This window comes from Aspergillus terreus, genomic scaffold, assembly GCF_000149615.1.
Source record: "Aspergillus terreus NIH2624 scaffold_6 genomic scaffold, whole genome shotgun sequence".
Lineage (NCBI taxonomy): Eukaryota > Fungi > Ascomycota > Eurotiomycetes > Eurotiales > Aspergillaceae > Aspergillus > Aspergillus terreus.
Genome location: NT_165929.1, coordinates 223,145 through 240,142, shown reverse-complemented (window position 1 = coordinate 240,142; position 16,998 = coordinate 223,145). Strand labels below are relative to the sequence as shown.

Here is a 16,998-nt window from a genome sequence, read left to right as displayed (position 1 = left end):
TGCTGCCGTGATGGTCATTGGACTGTTCGAACATCATACAATGGACAGCCATGGTAATATATAAACAATCGTCTTTGCAATCACACCGAATGCTTCCATCCGAGCATTAGACCAGAGTCCGAAACTCGCGAGTTCGAACAAGCGAAGCAAGGAATGGGGAGTGGGAGGGGCTAGTAAGAGCTGCCATCCAAATAAAGACGCTCAAATGCATCATCTCCGATATCCGAGATTGTAGCATCCGGAGATGCCGGATTTGGCATCTGGTCGGGAACAAAGTGACTCTCCAAATCAGGGGTGTATACAGGGTTCTCTTCAGAAGAGAGCTTCCCAAGTGAGCCGACCAATGGGTTGTGAGAGTAACCAGCTGGACTATCATGACTTTCAAAAGGATTCAATCCGATGTGTTGAGGATCATGGAAGAAGCACTTGGGCGGATAAGCCGTATTATCGGGTAAGGATCTTGCAACTGGGGAGTCCCAGTCGATAGAAGCACCAGTCCGCCCAGTATTCAGAAGCGGTTCGATATTCTCCTTGTTTGCGGAAACACCCAAAGCATGCCTTGTAGTGGAGAGTAATGGATTCATATCCTGTTGAAGATGATGCGGGTTCATTGTGGTCGAGTCGCCAACAAGGAGTCCATGTCTGTCAAAGGGGTCTCTCATCGATGATGACCTGCCGCCAGAGTCATCCCTGAATATACTAAGACTGTCGTGGGGCCTAAAGTCATTTTCACGAAAGGTCAACACAAACTCATCCACGTCGTCTGTATGAAGAGCATTGCCAAAGTGAGACAATTCATGGAAAGGAAGCCCACTTCGGCTCAAGCTATCATCTATTCTGCTCAACCCGGTCTTCCTTTTTTCCTGAGACCGTTTTCGGTCGCGTGCACGGAGAATGTTGGAGTCTGCCTGGGTCAAGACGCGCTTTGGCCGATTTGTTCGTCGTCTTGGGATAGGAGTCTCCCCTTTCAATGGGCTGCTATCCTCCACATTGCCAGAAATCACGCGTTGCTTACGGAGAACCCCAGTGGGAGAAAAGACAAGTTCAGTAGGCTCGACGCACAAAGACGTCTTTTCCATCTTCTTGAGGATACTCTCGTCCTTCTTCTGATTGCGTTTCCGTTTCATTTGTTCAGTGGCCGAGTCAAAGATATCCATTCCAGGCCACAGAATGCCTTTGAGCCGTGAGATTTCTTCTGATCTCTCCCTGTCAATCTCATCGGCATCAATGAAAGGGTCGTAGCTCGAGTGCGTCTGTGACAGATGTGATGGCACATCCCCTGGACTCTCTGTCGGCGAGAAGGGAGGGTAATTCAAAGGGGAAAGCCCTTCATCGTCCGGGTCAAGCCCATTTTCTTCCTTCAATTGCTTCGGTACCACACCCGCACGAGCTTGTCCGGTGTCCATGGCGAATATGGCAGTGTCCAGTCCGGGCTGGGGTTGAGTGTCAGAAGTCGAATTCGAGATCAAGGAGGTGTAAGTTGCAAAGACAGAGAAGTCGTCATCTTCGACACCCGGGCCTATACTCAACCTAGAGCTAGCAAGTCGTGGGTCGAGACAAGCAGGGAAAGATACCTGCGACGAGGACTCTGTGGAGTTCGCTGTCGCAGGAGGGACCTTGGGCTGGGCAACCTTTCTTCTGGAGACGACTTTGGTCTGCGCGGCAGGCTTTCCATGGCCTTTCTTCTTCCTAGCATCCTTAGAGGACATTCGGTCGGCAAGGAGTTTGGCTAGGTTGTTGGACTTGTACCATTGGTCGTATTCCTCGAGAAGAGTCGCGGCTTCGTGCTCTTGATGGCTCCGCACCTGGAGCTTGAAGTAATGGGAGAGATGGGCTTTGGAGGAAACATGAGTCAATAAATGAGACACATCGCTGAAAGTCGGTCTTTTGGGACAGATGTTGCACAGAAGTGCAGTAACATCATCCATCGTGGGCAATGACAGGGAGACAGGGCCAATTTGGGTAGGGGCGGTACAGAGAGTTAACAGGTCGTGTGGATGAGTGAACACAACGGAAGCAAGAAAGAAGGAGGCAGATCACGATAGAGAGACTGTCCGGCAGTAGAGGACAGGTGAAGCCTTCCGGGAAGAAAGTAAGAGGGAGGAACGAGAGTTCATAAAGTGACTTACCCTGGGTTATCAAGTGACCAGGCAAGTGCCTTCTCGGATGAGAGCATACTGGGAATCAAGGAAGGCACTTCCATATATGGCAGGTGTCGAGAAGTGTAAAGAACCAAGAAAGTGTCAAATGTCCAGAAATGGTCTAGGGATAGTCGGAAATTTGTCAAATTGTGTTCGAATGGGCCAACTATTGAAAATTGCCGACATGGGTCGAGGTGTGGTCGAATTGGCGTTGAACTGGCGTTGAAATGGGGTTGAAATGGGGTTGGAATGGCGTCGAAGGTGGTACTTTTGCAAGCACCGTGCATAGTATGATACTCTGTAGACTTTGTATCTGATAAATCCATGCAAAGAGTTCCCCTGCGCATTTACAGACTTGCAGTCAGGGTAGACATCCACCTGCTCGAGCTCGATAAAAGAGCATCATACAATCAATTCATTCATAAGCAAACTAACGCTCGCTGCAACCTAGCTATCATCAACCATCCAGATGTTGATACAATGATGTGCCACTGTGTCTTAACAACCGATAACAGGTTATTGTGAGGGGGTATGAAGCGGAAATAAGTCACAGTGCCAATTTCTCTTCTCCTGCCTTGTATCCCATGGTCCACGGAAATCAGAACAACGGGCTATTAGATTGCAGGAGGCGACAGTCTACGGAGGCAATGCCAGCCAAGTCGATCAACTACCGCGATAAACACTTCGTTGTTACTGTCTTCGGCATACAACTGGTCTTGTTAGCATTCATCAACCTGTGCGCGCTCCCGAGAGGTAAACTTACTATACAGGGTCTACTTCCTTGACCCCATCGAACTTCAGAAGGCTCAGTCCGGCGATAGCAAAGTGTGTGTGAAAAACATCGACCATATTACCAGGTCGGTCGCTAAACCCACCAGCTTCCGGATCCTAGACGTCAATCAGAAAAGGCTTCAAGGATAGTTCCAAGAGTGTTATACATACCTGACAGCGCAAGATGAAGCTCGCAAGCTTCTTCCCATCGATCCAATGGAGCTTGTCGATCATCGCTAGGCTAGATCCCACCCACCAGCTGTAGCAAGCATCCTCTAGCTTCTCTGGTCGTCCGTTGAACCCGCCATTCTCCAACTGCCGCTCACTGAGCCAGCCACCCAGACGGTCCTTGTTCACCAAGTCCAATCGCCCCGCAATCGCCAGAGCGGCTACGCACGTGAACACTTGACCGGCATGCGACTCGGCTCCGGGTCGGATCCCGTAGGCGCCGTCCAGGTTCTCGCATTTCTGGATGTAGGACACTGCCTTGGGAACATCTATCGTGTCAAGGAGCCCTAGGAGCGAAAGCGCATTGAATGCACCATACAGAAAGCGTGTATCGAGTTCACCCCATTCATCCCCCATGAAGGAACCGGTGTCTTTATCCTGTAATCCTGCAATGACTGGTATTCATTTAGTTCAGTTGGGGGAATGGAGGCTGCGCAATAGAGGAGATCATACAAGAGCCAACCTTCTCTTTGCCTCCGAGACCGCGCTTCTCCAGCTCATCCACTGCATCTAGTGTCACGAGAATCTGGACCGCGGAGACGGTATACAGCATGTGAGCGTCATGCCCCGGGGCAGCTGCGAATCCGCCATTCTCGCGTTGGCAGGATAGAACGAAGTTAATCGTATCTTCCCGAGGCAGGGCTTCGGGATGACCGAGCAAACATAGGGCAGTCAATCCCCAATAGACACCATTCAATCGGAGATGCTCGGTGAGCCAGTATTCCAACTCATCCCTCCTCTAGCACCATCTGTCAACCATCGTCTTCCCCTTCATCAGGAAGAAAAGAGCCATGGTTGGAATAAGAATGACGCACGCTGTCCAAGTTCTTGATGTATTCCACGTGTTTTTGAACGCATAACTCTTGGTCGGCGTGTGCTCCCGTTGCCCTCCCTGGACCTGATACTAGGGACATTTTGACGGCACCGTCAAGTTGGACGTATGTCTTTAAATGACCAATAGGGTCGTCAGTAACTGGGAGCTATGAGAGAGCCAGCCCAAAGAGATTATGGGAGAAGAAAAAATTTTAGTGACCGGGAGGTCCGAGCACACAGCTAGCTTCCTCTGTTCATTTAAGGATTAGACCCAGCAAGCGAGAGATTATGTTGATGAAAGGGCCACGGGGATGAATGAAGAAGAAAATGATAATGAATGAATGAATTTCTGCAGGTAAAGGGTAGGTAGGTAGGGGGTTGGCGCTCGGCCGGGTTGTCTGTTGCAGGGCTCAGGAAAAATTAAGTCATGGATGATGTGTGTGGGAGAGAGGAAAATCGTGGCTGGCACGTGACTAGACGCCACCAAAAAAGCGCCGCCCGAGGATGAAAGCGGGGCGTGTTTCAGTCAGGCGTTTAGGGCAGGATCACCACGGACAGCGGTGTGAAACCCCTGAACCGCAAAGTCGCTGCCCCTGGATCCATGCGCTTGGATATTTGACAGGAATCTCCATCCTGGAGGACCGTGGTATTCGGGGTCCAAAATTGCGAGCAATGATCGGTGAGGATGCCTACAAGCTTCCTGGTTATCACCTGAGTTCCTCGAATTTAGAGAAGAATGACTCTATGAGAAAGATGGAGTGGGTTTCGTTGATATACCCCTCCATACCAACACGCAATGAGACTTTGCATTTTTCGCGTCGGCTGCATTCCACGTGTGTTCTCCATTGTGCTAATAATACGTACTACGTAGGAGTACGCAGAGACACGGAGTACCCGGCGTCCATGGGTGTGTCTGTCTCCACTTTCATATCTATGGGATTAGCCCGAGTAGGCCATTGATCGATGATTCTCTATTGTGAACCCCCTGGTGTATCCTGAGTGCTCACTCCGTCCGAACACCCCTCCTCGGGCAGCATCTACCGATATATGGAGATCCTTGCCCTCTGGTGCATGCATGAAGACGGCTGGGGGTAAGAATAATCATGATGCAGTCTCAATTTCTGTTTCTCTTCCGGGAGAATAAAGAAACCTGTGGCGGGGTACTAAGCACGTTGCCTTTGGGGGACCATATTACTTTTTTTTAAGTAACAACCCCACTGGGTGGTATCAGAATGCTGGGTTGGAACCGTGGATGGATGTCTCAAGAATCGCTTTAGTCAGTAGGTAGGATCAGATGATCAGACTGCGATTCTGCATCTTGAGGAGAGAAACGAATGACCTCAGTCTTCCAAACTGGCTGCTTGATAACCAGATCCCTTGCGTGACTTTTAATTTCTTGATGGTCATGGCTTGCAAGACTGAGACCAACAATGTTACCTCAGCATCCTCGAGACCTTCAGGATATGATTTGTTGGTGCCATGGGACCATCCCCTCAGGTGGCATCGGGCCCGCCAATCCGCGACCACAGTTGCAAGTATCGTACATCATTTGGTCCAAGGCACCATCTCCCAGACCCGATCTTTTCGGCCAATGGCTCTTCCTCTTCTGGGATCGAGATGGATCCTCCCGATCTTTCGGTGTACAATATATCCTCTTGGCGTAGTGTTATGGTTTCCAGGACTCGCCGCCACCGGCGTTCAACTTTGGTTGTCTTGGTCTGAGTACCTTCCTAGCTACATAGTCAACTTCCAAGCTGTACGGACGCCTGAGTCAATTCTAAGGAAATCAGTTGGATGTGATATATACCATGGTTATGTGTGTGCGATACCCTGGTTCATTCAGGGGATCTCGGGAATTTGTCATCCAACAAACCCATTGTTTTCAGGCACATGTCGTAAGAGGGGGAATGATGAACGAATCTTGTTACCCAGGTAGGTATGATGATGGCGCGCTGCGTCTGGGGATCCCTGGATATGGTGGCCTTGGATGGTGCGGGTGTTCCAGACAAGCATACAGAACATTTAGGCAATGATCGTTCGGGACGTTGGCTGGGTTCAACGTCATCACATTTATTATTGTTATTCCCTCTGATCAGCCCCTCGGGGTCTTCAAAATTACGCTCCTCCGGTTGCTATTATTATGGTTTCTAGAAGCCATTCATTTTTTATTGTCTTCATCATCTCACAACATACCTCACTATTTACTCCTACACCTATTACAAAAACCTCAGGTCTATAATTAATCCTTTTCTTTAGTGTACCGCAGGTACTAGATATCTGCACCTAAGGATATCCACAACCAACCACCTTTGTGGAAACGTCAAGTCCAGGCACTAAAAAGATAGCCTTCCCATTTAACCCCTCCGACAGCCACGCAGCCTACTCCGTACTGGTTTGGCGCCTTGCACTACTCCGTACGCCATCTCCACCGTTGGTTTGCCCCCCTTAAAAACAGACGGGGGCTTCTTAGCCTGGCACACACCCGCGCTTGCATACCGCTGTCAAGGAATGCGGTCCTCGAGTCTGAGCACTGTCAGAACCGTGCGGGAATCCATCCTCCTCTTGTCTCTTTGACGATTCCAACTCTTTTGGGAAATCATTCATCCTTCGCTTGTTTTCCTTTTTGGTCTTCTCTTTCACTTCCCTTTTCCTGTTCCTCTTTCCCTCTCCTTTGTTTCCCCATATATCTTCCGTTCAGCCCCTCCCATTGTCAAACAGATACTCTGGCGCCGCTTCATCTCCTTGGATCGACCGACCGCCCCCGAACAGATCCCGCGAAGAAGGCGACCAAATCAACGAGACAGACGAAATCCCGAAGTCTTCCCCGTCAATTCGATTGAGCGACCCCGACCTCAACAACCCATCAACTGATAACCGTTGATCGCGGGTCCTGTGGAGTGGGAAGAAACACAGAGAGCATATTGGATACGTAACATGAGGGGCGGCGCATTCTGGTACGTTGTGATATCTCTTTTCAGTCACCTGGCAGATTCTGCTATGGTCGCCTCATTATTCCCTGGAATGGTGCCTCTCCCAGTTCGTTCCGACGGTGTCATCTTGACGCATACCAGCGGGTGTCTCCAGGGCTTGTCAGCCTTCATGATAACTCCACCCTCACCACTTTCCCACCGCTCCCCCTTCCCTACCTCTTTCACTCCGCAATCAAAGCATAAGAGGCTTTGCTTCCTCCGTTTTGCCTCTTAGCGCATCACTAATGACAATGTAACGTTCCAGACCGACTTTTCCGAGTATCATTTCCGCAAGGACAACTTCATCGCCAACGGGGTCGTGACCCAGGGAAGATTGGCAAGGCTGGTTCCGTTGCAATCATTTCAACCTCCGTGGTCCCGATTCGAAGCGAGGGATTACCACTTCCTGGGAAGGCTCTAGGTATAGATTATTCATGGTTGAAGCTTTGGAACAAGGACAGCAGTAAGTTCTAGAACCTGATTTCTCACGATCAGCCACTTTGAGGGCTCCCAAATAAAGACCACTCACATGCAAAAGCCAGTCAGTGTTGCTAACAACGTTGCTTGTGTGCAGGTCAATATTGTCCACACTCGATCGCGAAGCTCGAACTCCCACTAGTTCCTGGCATTAGTTTATTCCTCCTCCGAGCCCCTGACGATTTGCCGAATTCCCCCTTAAGAGCACGCGTCGGCCCACGATACCGTCTAAAATGCCGTCGAGACAATCCACTGTTCCGAATTTAGATCTCAGCACTTCCACCCTGCAGACGAATAATGCGAAGATCTCGTCTCCACTAACGCCTGGTGCCCAAAGCTCAGATGGACCGAGTCCCCTGACGCCCCGTTCCCCTAAGTCTCCCTCTAGTCCGCCTTTCTTCAAAGGGGCCACCATTCGCCCTGTCACACAAGAGTCCAACAACAAGTCGGATAGCGATCTTGCTCCGGTGTCTCCAGGTCTGACGGCCGAACCACCTACGCCGGGCTTCACGGCCATACCTCAGTACCCTCCCTCTCCCAGGGACTCTCCAAAACACACTCGCGACACCTCACGTTCCTTTTTTGCGAACCTCAAGGCACCAAAATCCTCGCACAAGTCCCAGAAGTCCGACAGCTCGACAAACTCTATTGATAAACCCAAGAGCCGCGGAAGTTCCAGAGATCGCAAAACCCGAGTCGTGTCTAAACTGTACGAGTCAACTCCAGATCTTCCTGGTACGATCGAGCGCGCTGCGAAGCAAGAGCATAGTAGGTGTTCAGCCACCCTCATTTCGTCGGAGCTCCCATGACTGACGGATAATAGACGGTGTGGCCCCTGAAGAAAAGAATCCGTCAGGGGCAGAAATCAAGAAGGTTGGAACAGAGGACCTTGGCCAGCCTAAGAAGAATAAAGCCCGGTTTGCCAACCTTCTGTCACGCTCTCGCTCCATAAGATTGGATGAGTCTTCCGCCAACAGAATAGCGAATCGACGACCATCTACCAGTTTGATGCGACTTGAGGAGAGCACCAAGCGAGAGATGCAAGATTCTGTGAAATCAGCTTCTTCACGCCAGGAGAGTGGCCTGAAGCCAACCCCAGCCCCAACCGCCCGCAGCCGTACACCCGATCGACCTTCAGAGTTTGGCGGTCCTGTCCGGAGGGAACGATATGGCGGATCAATGGTTCCTTCGGCATCTTTGAGCCAAGTGTCGGGCGCTTCCGCCGCGTTGTTCAACAACTTGAAACAATCATCCAGCGGTGCTGCGGATCGGATCGGCAAAGCAGGCAAGGGGTTCCTCGGCAAGATCACCAGAAGTGGCAGCACGAATGAGCGTGAGCTTTTCAATGATGATAACTATGTGTGCACCGTGATCAATCTACCGCTCATCAAACAAGCACGACGGACCCGTATCGCAAAACGACTGGAAGATTGCCGGGACAAGACTGAGTTCTGGATGCCGGCATTGCCGTATCGCTGCATAGAGTAAGACATCGCCTATTACTATTTCCGGCGAACGGCGGTTGCTAATAACGCAACAGTTATCTCAACTTCAAAGGCTGCGAGGAAGAGGGTCTATATCGCGTCCCTGGTAGCGGCAAAGAGGTCAAGCATTGGCAGCGGCGCTTTGACACAGGTAAGCATGTCCGTGCTACCTTCAGTAGACCGACTCTAACACGTCCCCAGAGCTTGATGTCAACCTCTTCGACGAACCAGATCTTTACGATATCAATACTATCGGTTCCATGTTCAAGGCCTGGCTCCGCGAACTCCCCGACGAGTTGTTGCCCAAAAAAACCCAGGCCATGATCGCGGAAAAGTGTGAGGGCGCAACCACGGCCCCGCAACTACTGAAGGACGAGCTCTCCAAACTCCCGCCATACAATTATTACCTCCTCTTCGCCATCACCTGTCATCTCAACCTCCTGCATTCCTATGTTGACCAAAACAAGATGGACTATCGCAATCTTTGCATCTGCTTCCAACCATGCATGAAGATCGACGCATTCTGCTTCAATTTCCTCGTCTGCGACTGGAAGAACTGCTGGCAAGGCTGCTGGACAGAGAAGGAGTACCTCCAGATCGAGAAAGAGATGGACGAGAAGGAGAAAGCTGCGCGGGAACAGGCAAACATGCCACCACCTCCTTCCAGCTCCGATGAGAGAGCCATATCTTCGTCTGGTAGCAGCCAGGCTGCGGTGGAGGTGGAGGAGGAACCAGCTCGTCCCCAGACGGCGACAGCCAAACCGAAGAAGCAGAAACCGAAGAATATTGAAACTACGCACACGCGAAGTATTTCCCAGCTTCCCGAGCTTGGACCTCCGCTATCTCCTATCCAAATCTAGCGTGTCTAACGCACTACGAGTTCTTTTGCAAGGGCTAGGTCCTGCACTAAACTCTTACCACTCCAGCCTTTTTTTTGTCTACGAAGAATGCAGAACAAGCTGCATCTTACCATGCATTCCATTTCGTCTTTTTGGCGCTCGCCATTGAATTGCCTCAGGTTAACATTTCCGGACTGGATCCGCATTTGGGCATATCTGTTACTGTATTTTGCCTGCAATACCTGCAATTTCTTCCAATTTGCCTTCTTGTCATTTACTTGCTTGTTTTATTTATGGTCCTGCGTCTTCCGTGGTTCGATTTTGTGCCATTTGGTGAAATTTTCTCTTTGCTCTAAGGTCGTTTCTTTTGCTATTACCCCAGAGTGCATGCATACCTGGCGCCTCAGGAGTCGGTTAACGTTGTCTGACTTTCTTCATCCTCTCGTCGCAATTGTACAGCACAGCTCTGTCTTTGTGCCTCGCTTTTCGTGCGCTTCTCCCGTCCATTTTTGATCCTCGCGCAAATATGCTTTCTGCTTCTAGGTTCTACATATCAGTTGATTCCCCCGGAGCCCAGTTTTAGTGTTTCTGCTCGTTCTGCTGCGTCGTGTTACCGGTACATAGTTGTAAATTAGACAGAGGAATACCATACATGGGTTGCAAATATTAAAGCTAAATAGATCCTGCTCAGAGAGCAGATTGGATCCGAAATTAGCCAAGGCCGGTTATTCTACATGGAGAACACAAGACAAATTGGGTGAGATTTCATGATGCTTTTGAAGTGAGAGCCTGCTGGGAACCCAACCAGGCAAACCTTGAATCAAAAAGACCGGTGACTCCAATCCAAACGCCTTATAAGCCCAGACAGAGTACAGACAAAACGGAAAGAAAAGAGCCAGAGGTCCACCGCCACTCTGGCCGACGAATTATCTACAACCTCATGGGTATTCCCTCTGCTCCCCGCTTCATGGCTTCCTCGCCTTGCGTTCGTTCGCCCGCATTTTCCGCTCATTCCGCTTGATCCGCTCCTTGCGCTCGGCGCGCGACATGCCACGGATGGAGCTTCCCTTGGCCGCGGCCTCCTCCTCCTTCTTCCAGTCCTTCTCGTTCACCTCCACCAACCAGTCATCGTCGGACTTGTTCTTGCCCTTGTAGCCCCAGCGAGGCACCCACTCGCCCTTCTCCTCATCGTACACCAGCTTCTTGCGGCGCTCCTTATCCGCCAGCGCAGCACCGGGCCGAGTGTTGTACTTGCCAATGCCCTTCTTGCGCGCGAACAGCTCCCACTTGGTGGGCGGCTTGGGGGTTGGCAGCGGCTTGTGGCGGGGGAGCGCAGTGGTCGGCGTCGGAAGCGTCAGAAGCACGCCTTGTTGCGACGTCGTGATGGGGCATGTGGTCAGAAGCTGGTTGAGGAGGGCTTGGGCGCCGTCGCGGGCGGTGGATCGTAACGAGGCATTCACGGGTTCGGAACGGGAGATTTCGAGAGGGTTCGGGTCGTTGGCGAGGAGGTGGCCGAGGTCAAAGGTGTATGGGGTGGGCTTGGAGACAGTGATGGGGCTAGAATAGGTCGTAGAGTAAGTATACTACCCTGTATGGGAAAATGCAGGTATAGATCTGATCGGGCCTTACAGTCTCTCGGGCTTCGGTTTCGATGCCCCGGCGGCAGCATTTGTAGTTTCGACCTCAGACATTGTGATGAGGGATCCGAATCTGGTTCGGAAGATTGACAAAAATGTCGAGGAAGAAGGAAATTGTGTCAGACTGAGAGTGACCGGACGTTGATCTGAGGCGGGAAAAAAAAAGTTCGGGAGATAAAAGCATGCGGCGCCGCTTTTGCGTCCCACCTCACCGCCCTCACGTGGCTAAGGCGGCCATGGCACTAGTCCCGTCCGGGCCGGGCTCGAAGTTCCAAATTGTGCTCCGAATTTCAATCCGCCTCGTCGAGCAGTGAGAGCGACAATTCGGCGCAACACCCTCCTTCCTCTCCCTCAATTCCCTCCCCCCTCCCATTGTCCCTTTCGAGCACTGGCCCCCGTGCCGGTGTGCCACAGCACAATGGTCTCTTCCTTCTGTTGGGGCTGCCTTACACGGCTTCGTTCGACGCCTCGAGCCATTCTACCTCCGTCGGTGACGGCCCCCCGAGCCACGGCATCTTTCCACACGTCAACGGTCCGCTATGCGCTGCCAACAAAGAAGAAGACCAGCCTGGAGGGCCCGCCCAAGTACCGTCAGGCCAAGTCCGCCAAGATGAAGAAGAAGAAGCCCATCGACAGGCCGCGTCCTCCTCCCGTCGGAGAGCGCAAAACGCTGCGCAAGCGTATCGTGCTCAGCAACCCCAATGCTCTGGAGGTTGAGGGCATGCAGGACCTCTCGGCGGAAACAATGGTCGACGCGCGTCTGCGCGGCTCGGTCCTCGGCCTTCCTATCCCCATGATCGCCCAGTTGCGCGCCGTTCAGGCTTTCAAGCCCAAGCAGGGTTGGTCGATATTCCGCCGGCCCGGAACGGTGGTCCGACGGGAGACTCTGGAACTGGGCCGGCTGATCGATAGAATCTCGTCTGAGGGTGAGGACAAGGGTAAGGCGGTTAAGAAGATCATCACCGGTGGAAGAGCCACTGGCAAGACAGTCCATTTGCTGCAGGCGATGGCTATGGCTTTCACCAAGAAATGGGTTGTCTTCACCGTTCCCGAACGTAAGTTTTGTCTTGAGAGATTTTTCATTGTCTTTTATTGACAATCTTTGTAGCCCAGGACTTGGTCATTGCGCATACCGGCTATGCTCCGCTCTCCGACGAAAACCCGCATCTCTATGTTCAGAATGAAGCGACCGCTGCCTTGCTTTCTCGCACCGTCACGGCCAACGAGGAGGTCTTGAAGAGTCTCCATGTGTCTCAACAGCACCCCGCCCTCAAGTCTTCCGTTAAGCCCGGCATGACCCTTGAGAGCCTTGCCAGACTTGGTATCCAGGACCCCGCCGTTGCGTGGAACGTCTTCCAGGCGCTGTGGACTGAGCTTACCGCTACTGCGCCCGCGTCTGGATTTGAGAAGAACTTCAAGGCCCGTCCGCCCATGCTTGTGACAGTGGATGGCCTGGCCCACTGGATGCAGAACACTGAATACAAGAGCGCCGAGTTCGAGCCTGTTCACGCCCACGACCTTGTGTTTGTGAGGCACTTCCTTTCGCTGCTCAAGCCTGGCACTGGCAAGTCCACGCTCCCCAACGGTGGTCTCCTGCTTTACTCTACCTCGGCCTCCAACAACCCCACCATCTACAGCTTCGAGGTCGCCCTCAAGCAGGTCGCGGCCCGCCAGGCCGGTGTGAAGCCTTCCGCTCCGGAGTTCCCCAAGGCGGACCCCTACAGCCGTGCTGACCAGCGGGTTATCGATGCATTCGACTCTCCCAAGTCGTCCGTCGCGAAGGAGGGCTCTCTGGAGCTCCAGACCCTCGGTGGTCTTACCCGCGAAGAGGCTCGCGGCTTCCTGGAGTATTTTGCCCGCAGTGGCCTTCTTCAGGAGAACATTAATGATGAGTGGGTTGGGGAGAAGTGGAGTTTGGCCGGCGGTGGTGTGATCGGCGAGCTTGAGAAGCTGGGTAGACGGCTCAGAGTGGCAGCTTAGGTGATGGGTCTTTCTTGCGTCTACTAGACATGGCTGCTTAAGAGGTTTGTGCCGTCTTTGTCTGTTATTTGGCATGTACCATTTTCTTCTGGGTGCTGGTTTTCTTCCACCTGCTGCGCTATTGGAGGAGACTGGACTTTTCAGAATCTGTACTTTACTACTGAGTTGTCTTAGGTTCGTTCTGTCTGTATGCATATAATGGAATTGAAAAGATATATATCAATGATCTTTCTTGTTCACTTGTGGTAGTTGAGAGTGTACGCTGAACATGAATACTACTCCACAATATATAACTAACAGTATTGATAGGCCTTGGAAGAGAGGTGCGTCGAACAAAGCATTAGTCAATAAAACCTATGGACAAAGACTTCAAATGAGAAGCTCTTTCACCGACGCCGGCGATCTCCAGTCTTTCTCGCCCGCAGATTGTAAGAACGGCGACCTGTACCGCCTGTAGATGCATGATTTCGACCAGCAGGTGCATCACTCGACGCGTGATGATCAGACCTTTTCCGTTTACTGGGTCTCTCTTCGTAGTCGTTATCATCGTCGTCTGATCGGGATACTTTGCCTTTCAACGTCTCTGGCCGGTGTTTCTTGCAGAAGCAATCCTTTCCCAGTGTCCGCTTCAGGGTCGCTTCGGTCTCATTTGCCTGGTGAAGATAGGGAATGCAAATCTCTTCGCCTTCTTCTATATCCTTGGTCGCCCACACCAGGACCCGGCTAGGCGTCTCCTGGCCGTATCCCCAGACTGCATTGTTCGCGCCCCAGCAGGCATGGTTGAACATGCTGAATGCGGGGAACAGGTATAGAGCTTGGAAGGTAGGGTCGTATTTCGAGAAATCTTCGCCATCTCTCACCATACGGTCCTGATCACCCGGAGATGGAAAGTCCTTCTCCTTGACTGCCTCCAGGGGCTCCCTTAGACGCGTATCCCCCGGCACGACGCTGGTGTACAGTTTCTTCAGGACGGTTTGGATGGTCCAGGTGTCGAAGGCGAGGTCGCTGAATATATCGACCCCCATATTCATCAAGATGTCGAACGGCACCTGGATGTTTGCTGCAAGGGTGAAGGGGAAATATTGCGAGTCCCAGTCACTGTGACTTTCTAACATGACCATCTCGTCAAGCTCGTGAGGCATGAGGGTAGGATTGCCGGTTTGAGCGCGCCGCAGCAGCGTCGTGTCAAGGATCTCGCGCAGGACGAGGCTCAGAAACGTGCAGTGATCCTCGTTCGAGTGGTGAAAGTGAGGCTTGTCATCTGTGTCCAAGACTTGAGGCCGCATGGCGTCGTGCAGCCATTGCCAGCTCTCTCCACAGGCCTTGTGATGATAACATTCTCGCGCGACCTGTGCACATGTTGGTTCTATTGACTCCTCCTGGGGACAGAAGTATATAGGTATCTCCTCCATAATGCATAGGCAGCCTTCGGGATGCTTTCTCAGGAACATGTCCAAACCCTGGTCGCAGTATCTTTTCACGACCTTTTGTGAGATCCTCCGTCCACAATTGTCACATCGTGGCTTCCCGGCGTCGGCCACTGGCTCATCGCTTTTCAATCTGTTGATGCTGAGGTGTCCTCTCATTGAAGGATCCGAGACAAAGATGGGTTCGTTCTTCTTGATGGGCTGGGTCGCGAACATCCCCAGCGTCAGCCGATCTGGTCGCCCGGGAATCGACCGTATGCCAACCTCGCATTTCTTCTTGGGAAACCCATGGGGAAGATTCTTGTTGATGAAGTCTACAAACTTCTTGTTGTACCTGTCCTTGTCGTCTGCATCGTAGGGGTATTTCCTGCCACCGGGGCAAGCCCCGGCTTTCTTCTCGTGGAAGAGAATATCGTCTTGCTCTCGACTCCGACGAATGCCGGCAAGAGGTTCCTGATCCACCGTCCACTGATCAGGCTGCAGGAACGCATGCTGGTGTCGTGCTATATCGAACTTTGCAACGGAGTACCTCTCCATTGCGTCATAGTCGTCCCAGCACTGAAGAGCAAGAAGGCTGAGGGTGATGATATTGACAATGGTCAGTTCGAGGGTTGGTGTGAACGCAATAATTCCAATCCCGCGCATTAGCTTAGCTTCCGGCGACATTTCACCTTCACTGGGGATCGAATATATATGTTGCTCGATGGCATGGCGGGCATGCTCTTCCAGTCCACGGGTATAGCTGTGAATCTCCATATCCCGCATCGCCTCGCAGATAAGTTGAGCTCGGTACGCATCGCCTAATGCAAGGTCAAAGAATGACAGTCTATAATGGCAATAAGCTCTGCTCAGCCAGTACACCGGGTTGTGAGGGCTTAATTGGATGGCGCTGGTGTACATATCCAAGGCGTTCAGGCCATTCCTGGGTGTGAACCGGATTGCATGCTGTTCTCTATGCCCCTTCCTGTTGGTTCCCCAGTGCGAGAGGTCGCTCCGTGGTAAAAGCCGGTGGCGCTCCTCATCGTACAGACGGTCTTCCAAGTCTTGTCGTCTTCCACTGGTATTCAGCCCGCGTTTGGAGAGCTCCCGTTGCAGTCGTTTCACGGTCCAGGGCGAGCCGTCTCGTAGACTCTTGCCATTCACATGCACGTCCTCCTTCCGGGGATCATCGAGCCCAAAGACCTCCTCGTATGTCCATTTCCGTTCCATGATGCTATCGACTTGGCTTCCGGACAGTGGTCCGAAGGATTGCTCCGGCGCGCTCAGATGCTCGTACACGTTTCTTGCTAGTGCATGTTTCGATTGGTCATGGGCGAGGAAAGAGTGGCCTTTTCTTTCGATGTCCACACGCAGATCGGATTCTGGAAGGGACCAGAATTTGTATGCGAGACGTGCATCCTCGGGAGATACGTATGGGGCCCATTTGATGGTGTGGAGGGTGGGCGGTCTTGAAGGGAAGTATGGCAGGTCTGAATCCAAGTCACAGTATGAGTGGTATATCGGTGTCAGGTCAACTTCGTATTGTTCGTCCATTATTGGAGGATGTATAAAGGAGAGAGATACGGCTGCGAAGCAGGTTGTGAGATAGGTCTTAGGTTTCTCTTTACAATGGGGATGGGGAATGAGGTCAGATATCTTCGTCGATGGGTGCCTGTGTATTTCGAGGTCGTCGTCGTGACAAAGAAGGTACTATAACAAAGCGGGTTCTATTAATATCTATCTGAGCCATAGAAGAGTAGCATGTTGTATTATGGCAACTGAATGAAGCTTGAACTGCGGACAAAGAATATTCAAAGTGATAATCAGATGTGACAGTCCCTGAGTTACTGACCGAGAGGTGCTATACTAGTAGTCTAATAACATTATAATCACGACGAACAGAGGTAAAGGCCATCAGTCAGGTACTCGGGAGTATGAGATGGTTGTATTCGAGACGACCTCGATGGCTTATCCGGTGTCGTTTTTGTCGATAATCCCCATGTCTTCAGTATTTCGAGCGTGATCGACATGTTATCGAGTGCTTCGAGGTATTAGTATCAACCATTTTGCACGACTCCTCCAGTTCGTCAGGATGTGATGTCTGTGAGATCGCGGGGCATTGCACACATCGGTGGTACCTGGGGATAAATATAGCAAAGCATGTGGGGAAAAGTCCCCCCGATGGAAACCCAACCAAACCCACGGGACTTAGTATGCGTCTTCTCCCCGAGGCTCTTTCTTATCGCACGCCAA

At 51.8% G+C, this 16,998-nt stretch overlaps 6 protein-coding genes across 6 annotated transcripts; 2 read left to right on the top strand and 4 right to left on the bottom strand.

The window, feature by feature from the left end:
• Positions 1–170: 170 nt before the first annotated feature.
• On the bottom strand, positions 171–1,928 carry ATEG_04334 (uncharacterized protein; the record flags this gene model as incomplete). The annotated part of the gene is made up of 1 exon (XM_001213512.1): positions 171–1,928. The coding sequence occupies one exon, from the start codon at positions 1,926–1,928 to the stop codon at positions 171–173; it is 1,758 nt and encodes a 585-aa protein (XP_001213512.1).
• Positions 1,929–2,860: 932 nt separating this feature from the next.
• ATEG_04333 (Rab geranylgeranyltransferase subunit beta BET2) lies at positions 2,861–4,054 on the bottom strand (the record flags this gene model as incomplete). Its single annotated transcript, XM_001213511.1, has 5 exons — positions 2,861–2,903; positions 2,938–3,029; positions 3,084–3,535; positions 3,594–3,879; positions 3,956–4,054. 5 exons carry the CDS (start codon positions 4,052–4,054, stop codon positions 2,861–2,863), a joined length of 972 nt encoding a protein of 323 aa, XP_001213511.1.
• Positions 4,055–7,632: 3,578 nt separating this feature from the next.
• On the top strand, positions 7,633–9,743 carry ATEG_04332 (putative Rho GTPase activator (Bem2); the record flags this gene model as incomplete). Its single annotated transcript, XM_001213510.1, has 4 exons — positions 7,633–8,167; positions 8,223–8,883; positions 8,940–9,034; positions 9,085–9,743. 4 exons carry the CDS (start codon positions 7,633–7,635, stop codon positions 9,741–9,743), a joined length of 1,950 nt encoding a protein of 649 aa, XP_001213510.1.
• A 944-nt stretch (positions 9,744–10,687) lies between these two features.
• On the bottom strand, positions 10,688–11,413 carry ATEG_04331 (ribosome biogenesis protein RRS1; the record flags this gene model as incomplete). The annotated part of the gene is made up of 2 exons (XM_001213509.1): positions 10,688–11,279; positions 11,352–11,413. The coding sequence occupies 2 exons, from the start codon at positions 11,411–11,413 to the stop codon at positions 10,688–10,690; spliced, it is 654 nt and encodes a 217-aa protein (XP_001213509.1).
• A 364-nt stretch (positions 11,414–11,777) lies between these two features.
• Positions 11,778–13,339, top strand: ATEG_04330 (mitochondrial 37S ribosomal protein mS29; the record flags this gene model as incomplete). Its single annotated transcript, XM_001213508.1, has 2 exons — positions 11,778–12,414; positions 12,468–13,339. The coding sequence occupies 2 exons, from the start codon at positions 11,778–11,780 to the stop codon at positions 13,337–13,339; spliced, it is 1,509 nt and encodes a 502-aa protein (XP_001213508.1).
• Positions 13,340–13,967: 628 nt separating this feature from the next.
• ATEG_04329 (uncharacterized protein) lies at positions 13,968–16,299 on the bottom strand (the record flags this gene model as incomplete). The annotated part of the gene is made up of 2 exons (XM_001213507.1): positions 13,968–13,976; positions 14,200–16,299. 2 exons carry the CDS (start codon positions 16,297–16,299, stop codon positions 13,968–13,970), a joined length of 2,109 nt encoding a protein of 702 aa, XP_001213507.1.
• Between the last annotated feature and the right edge of the window lie 699 nt (positions 16,300–16,998).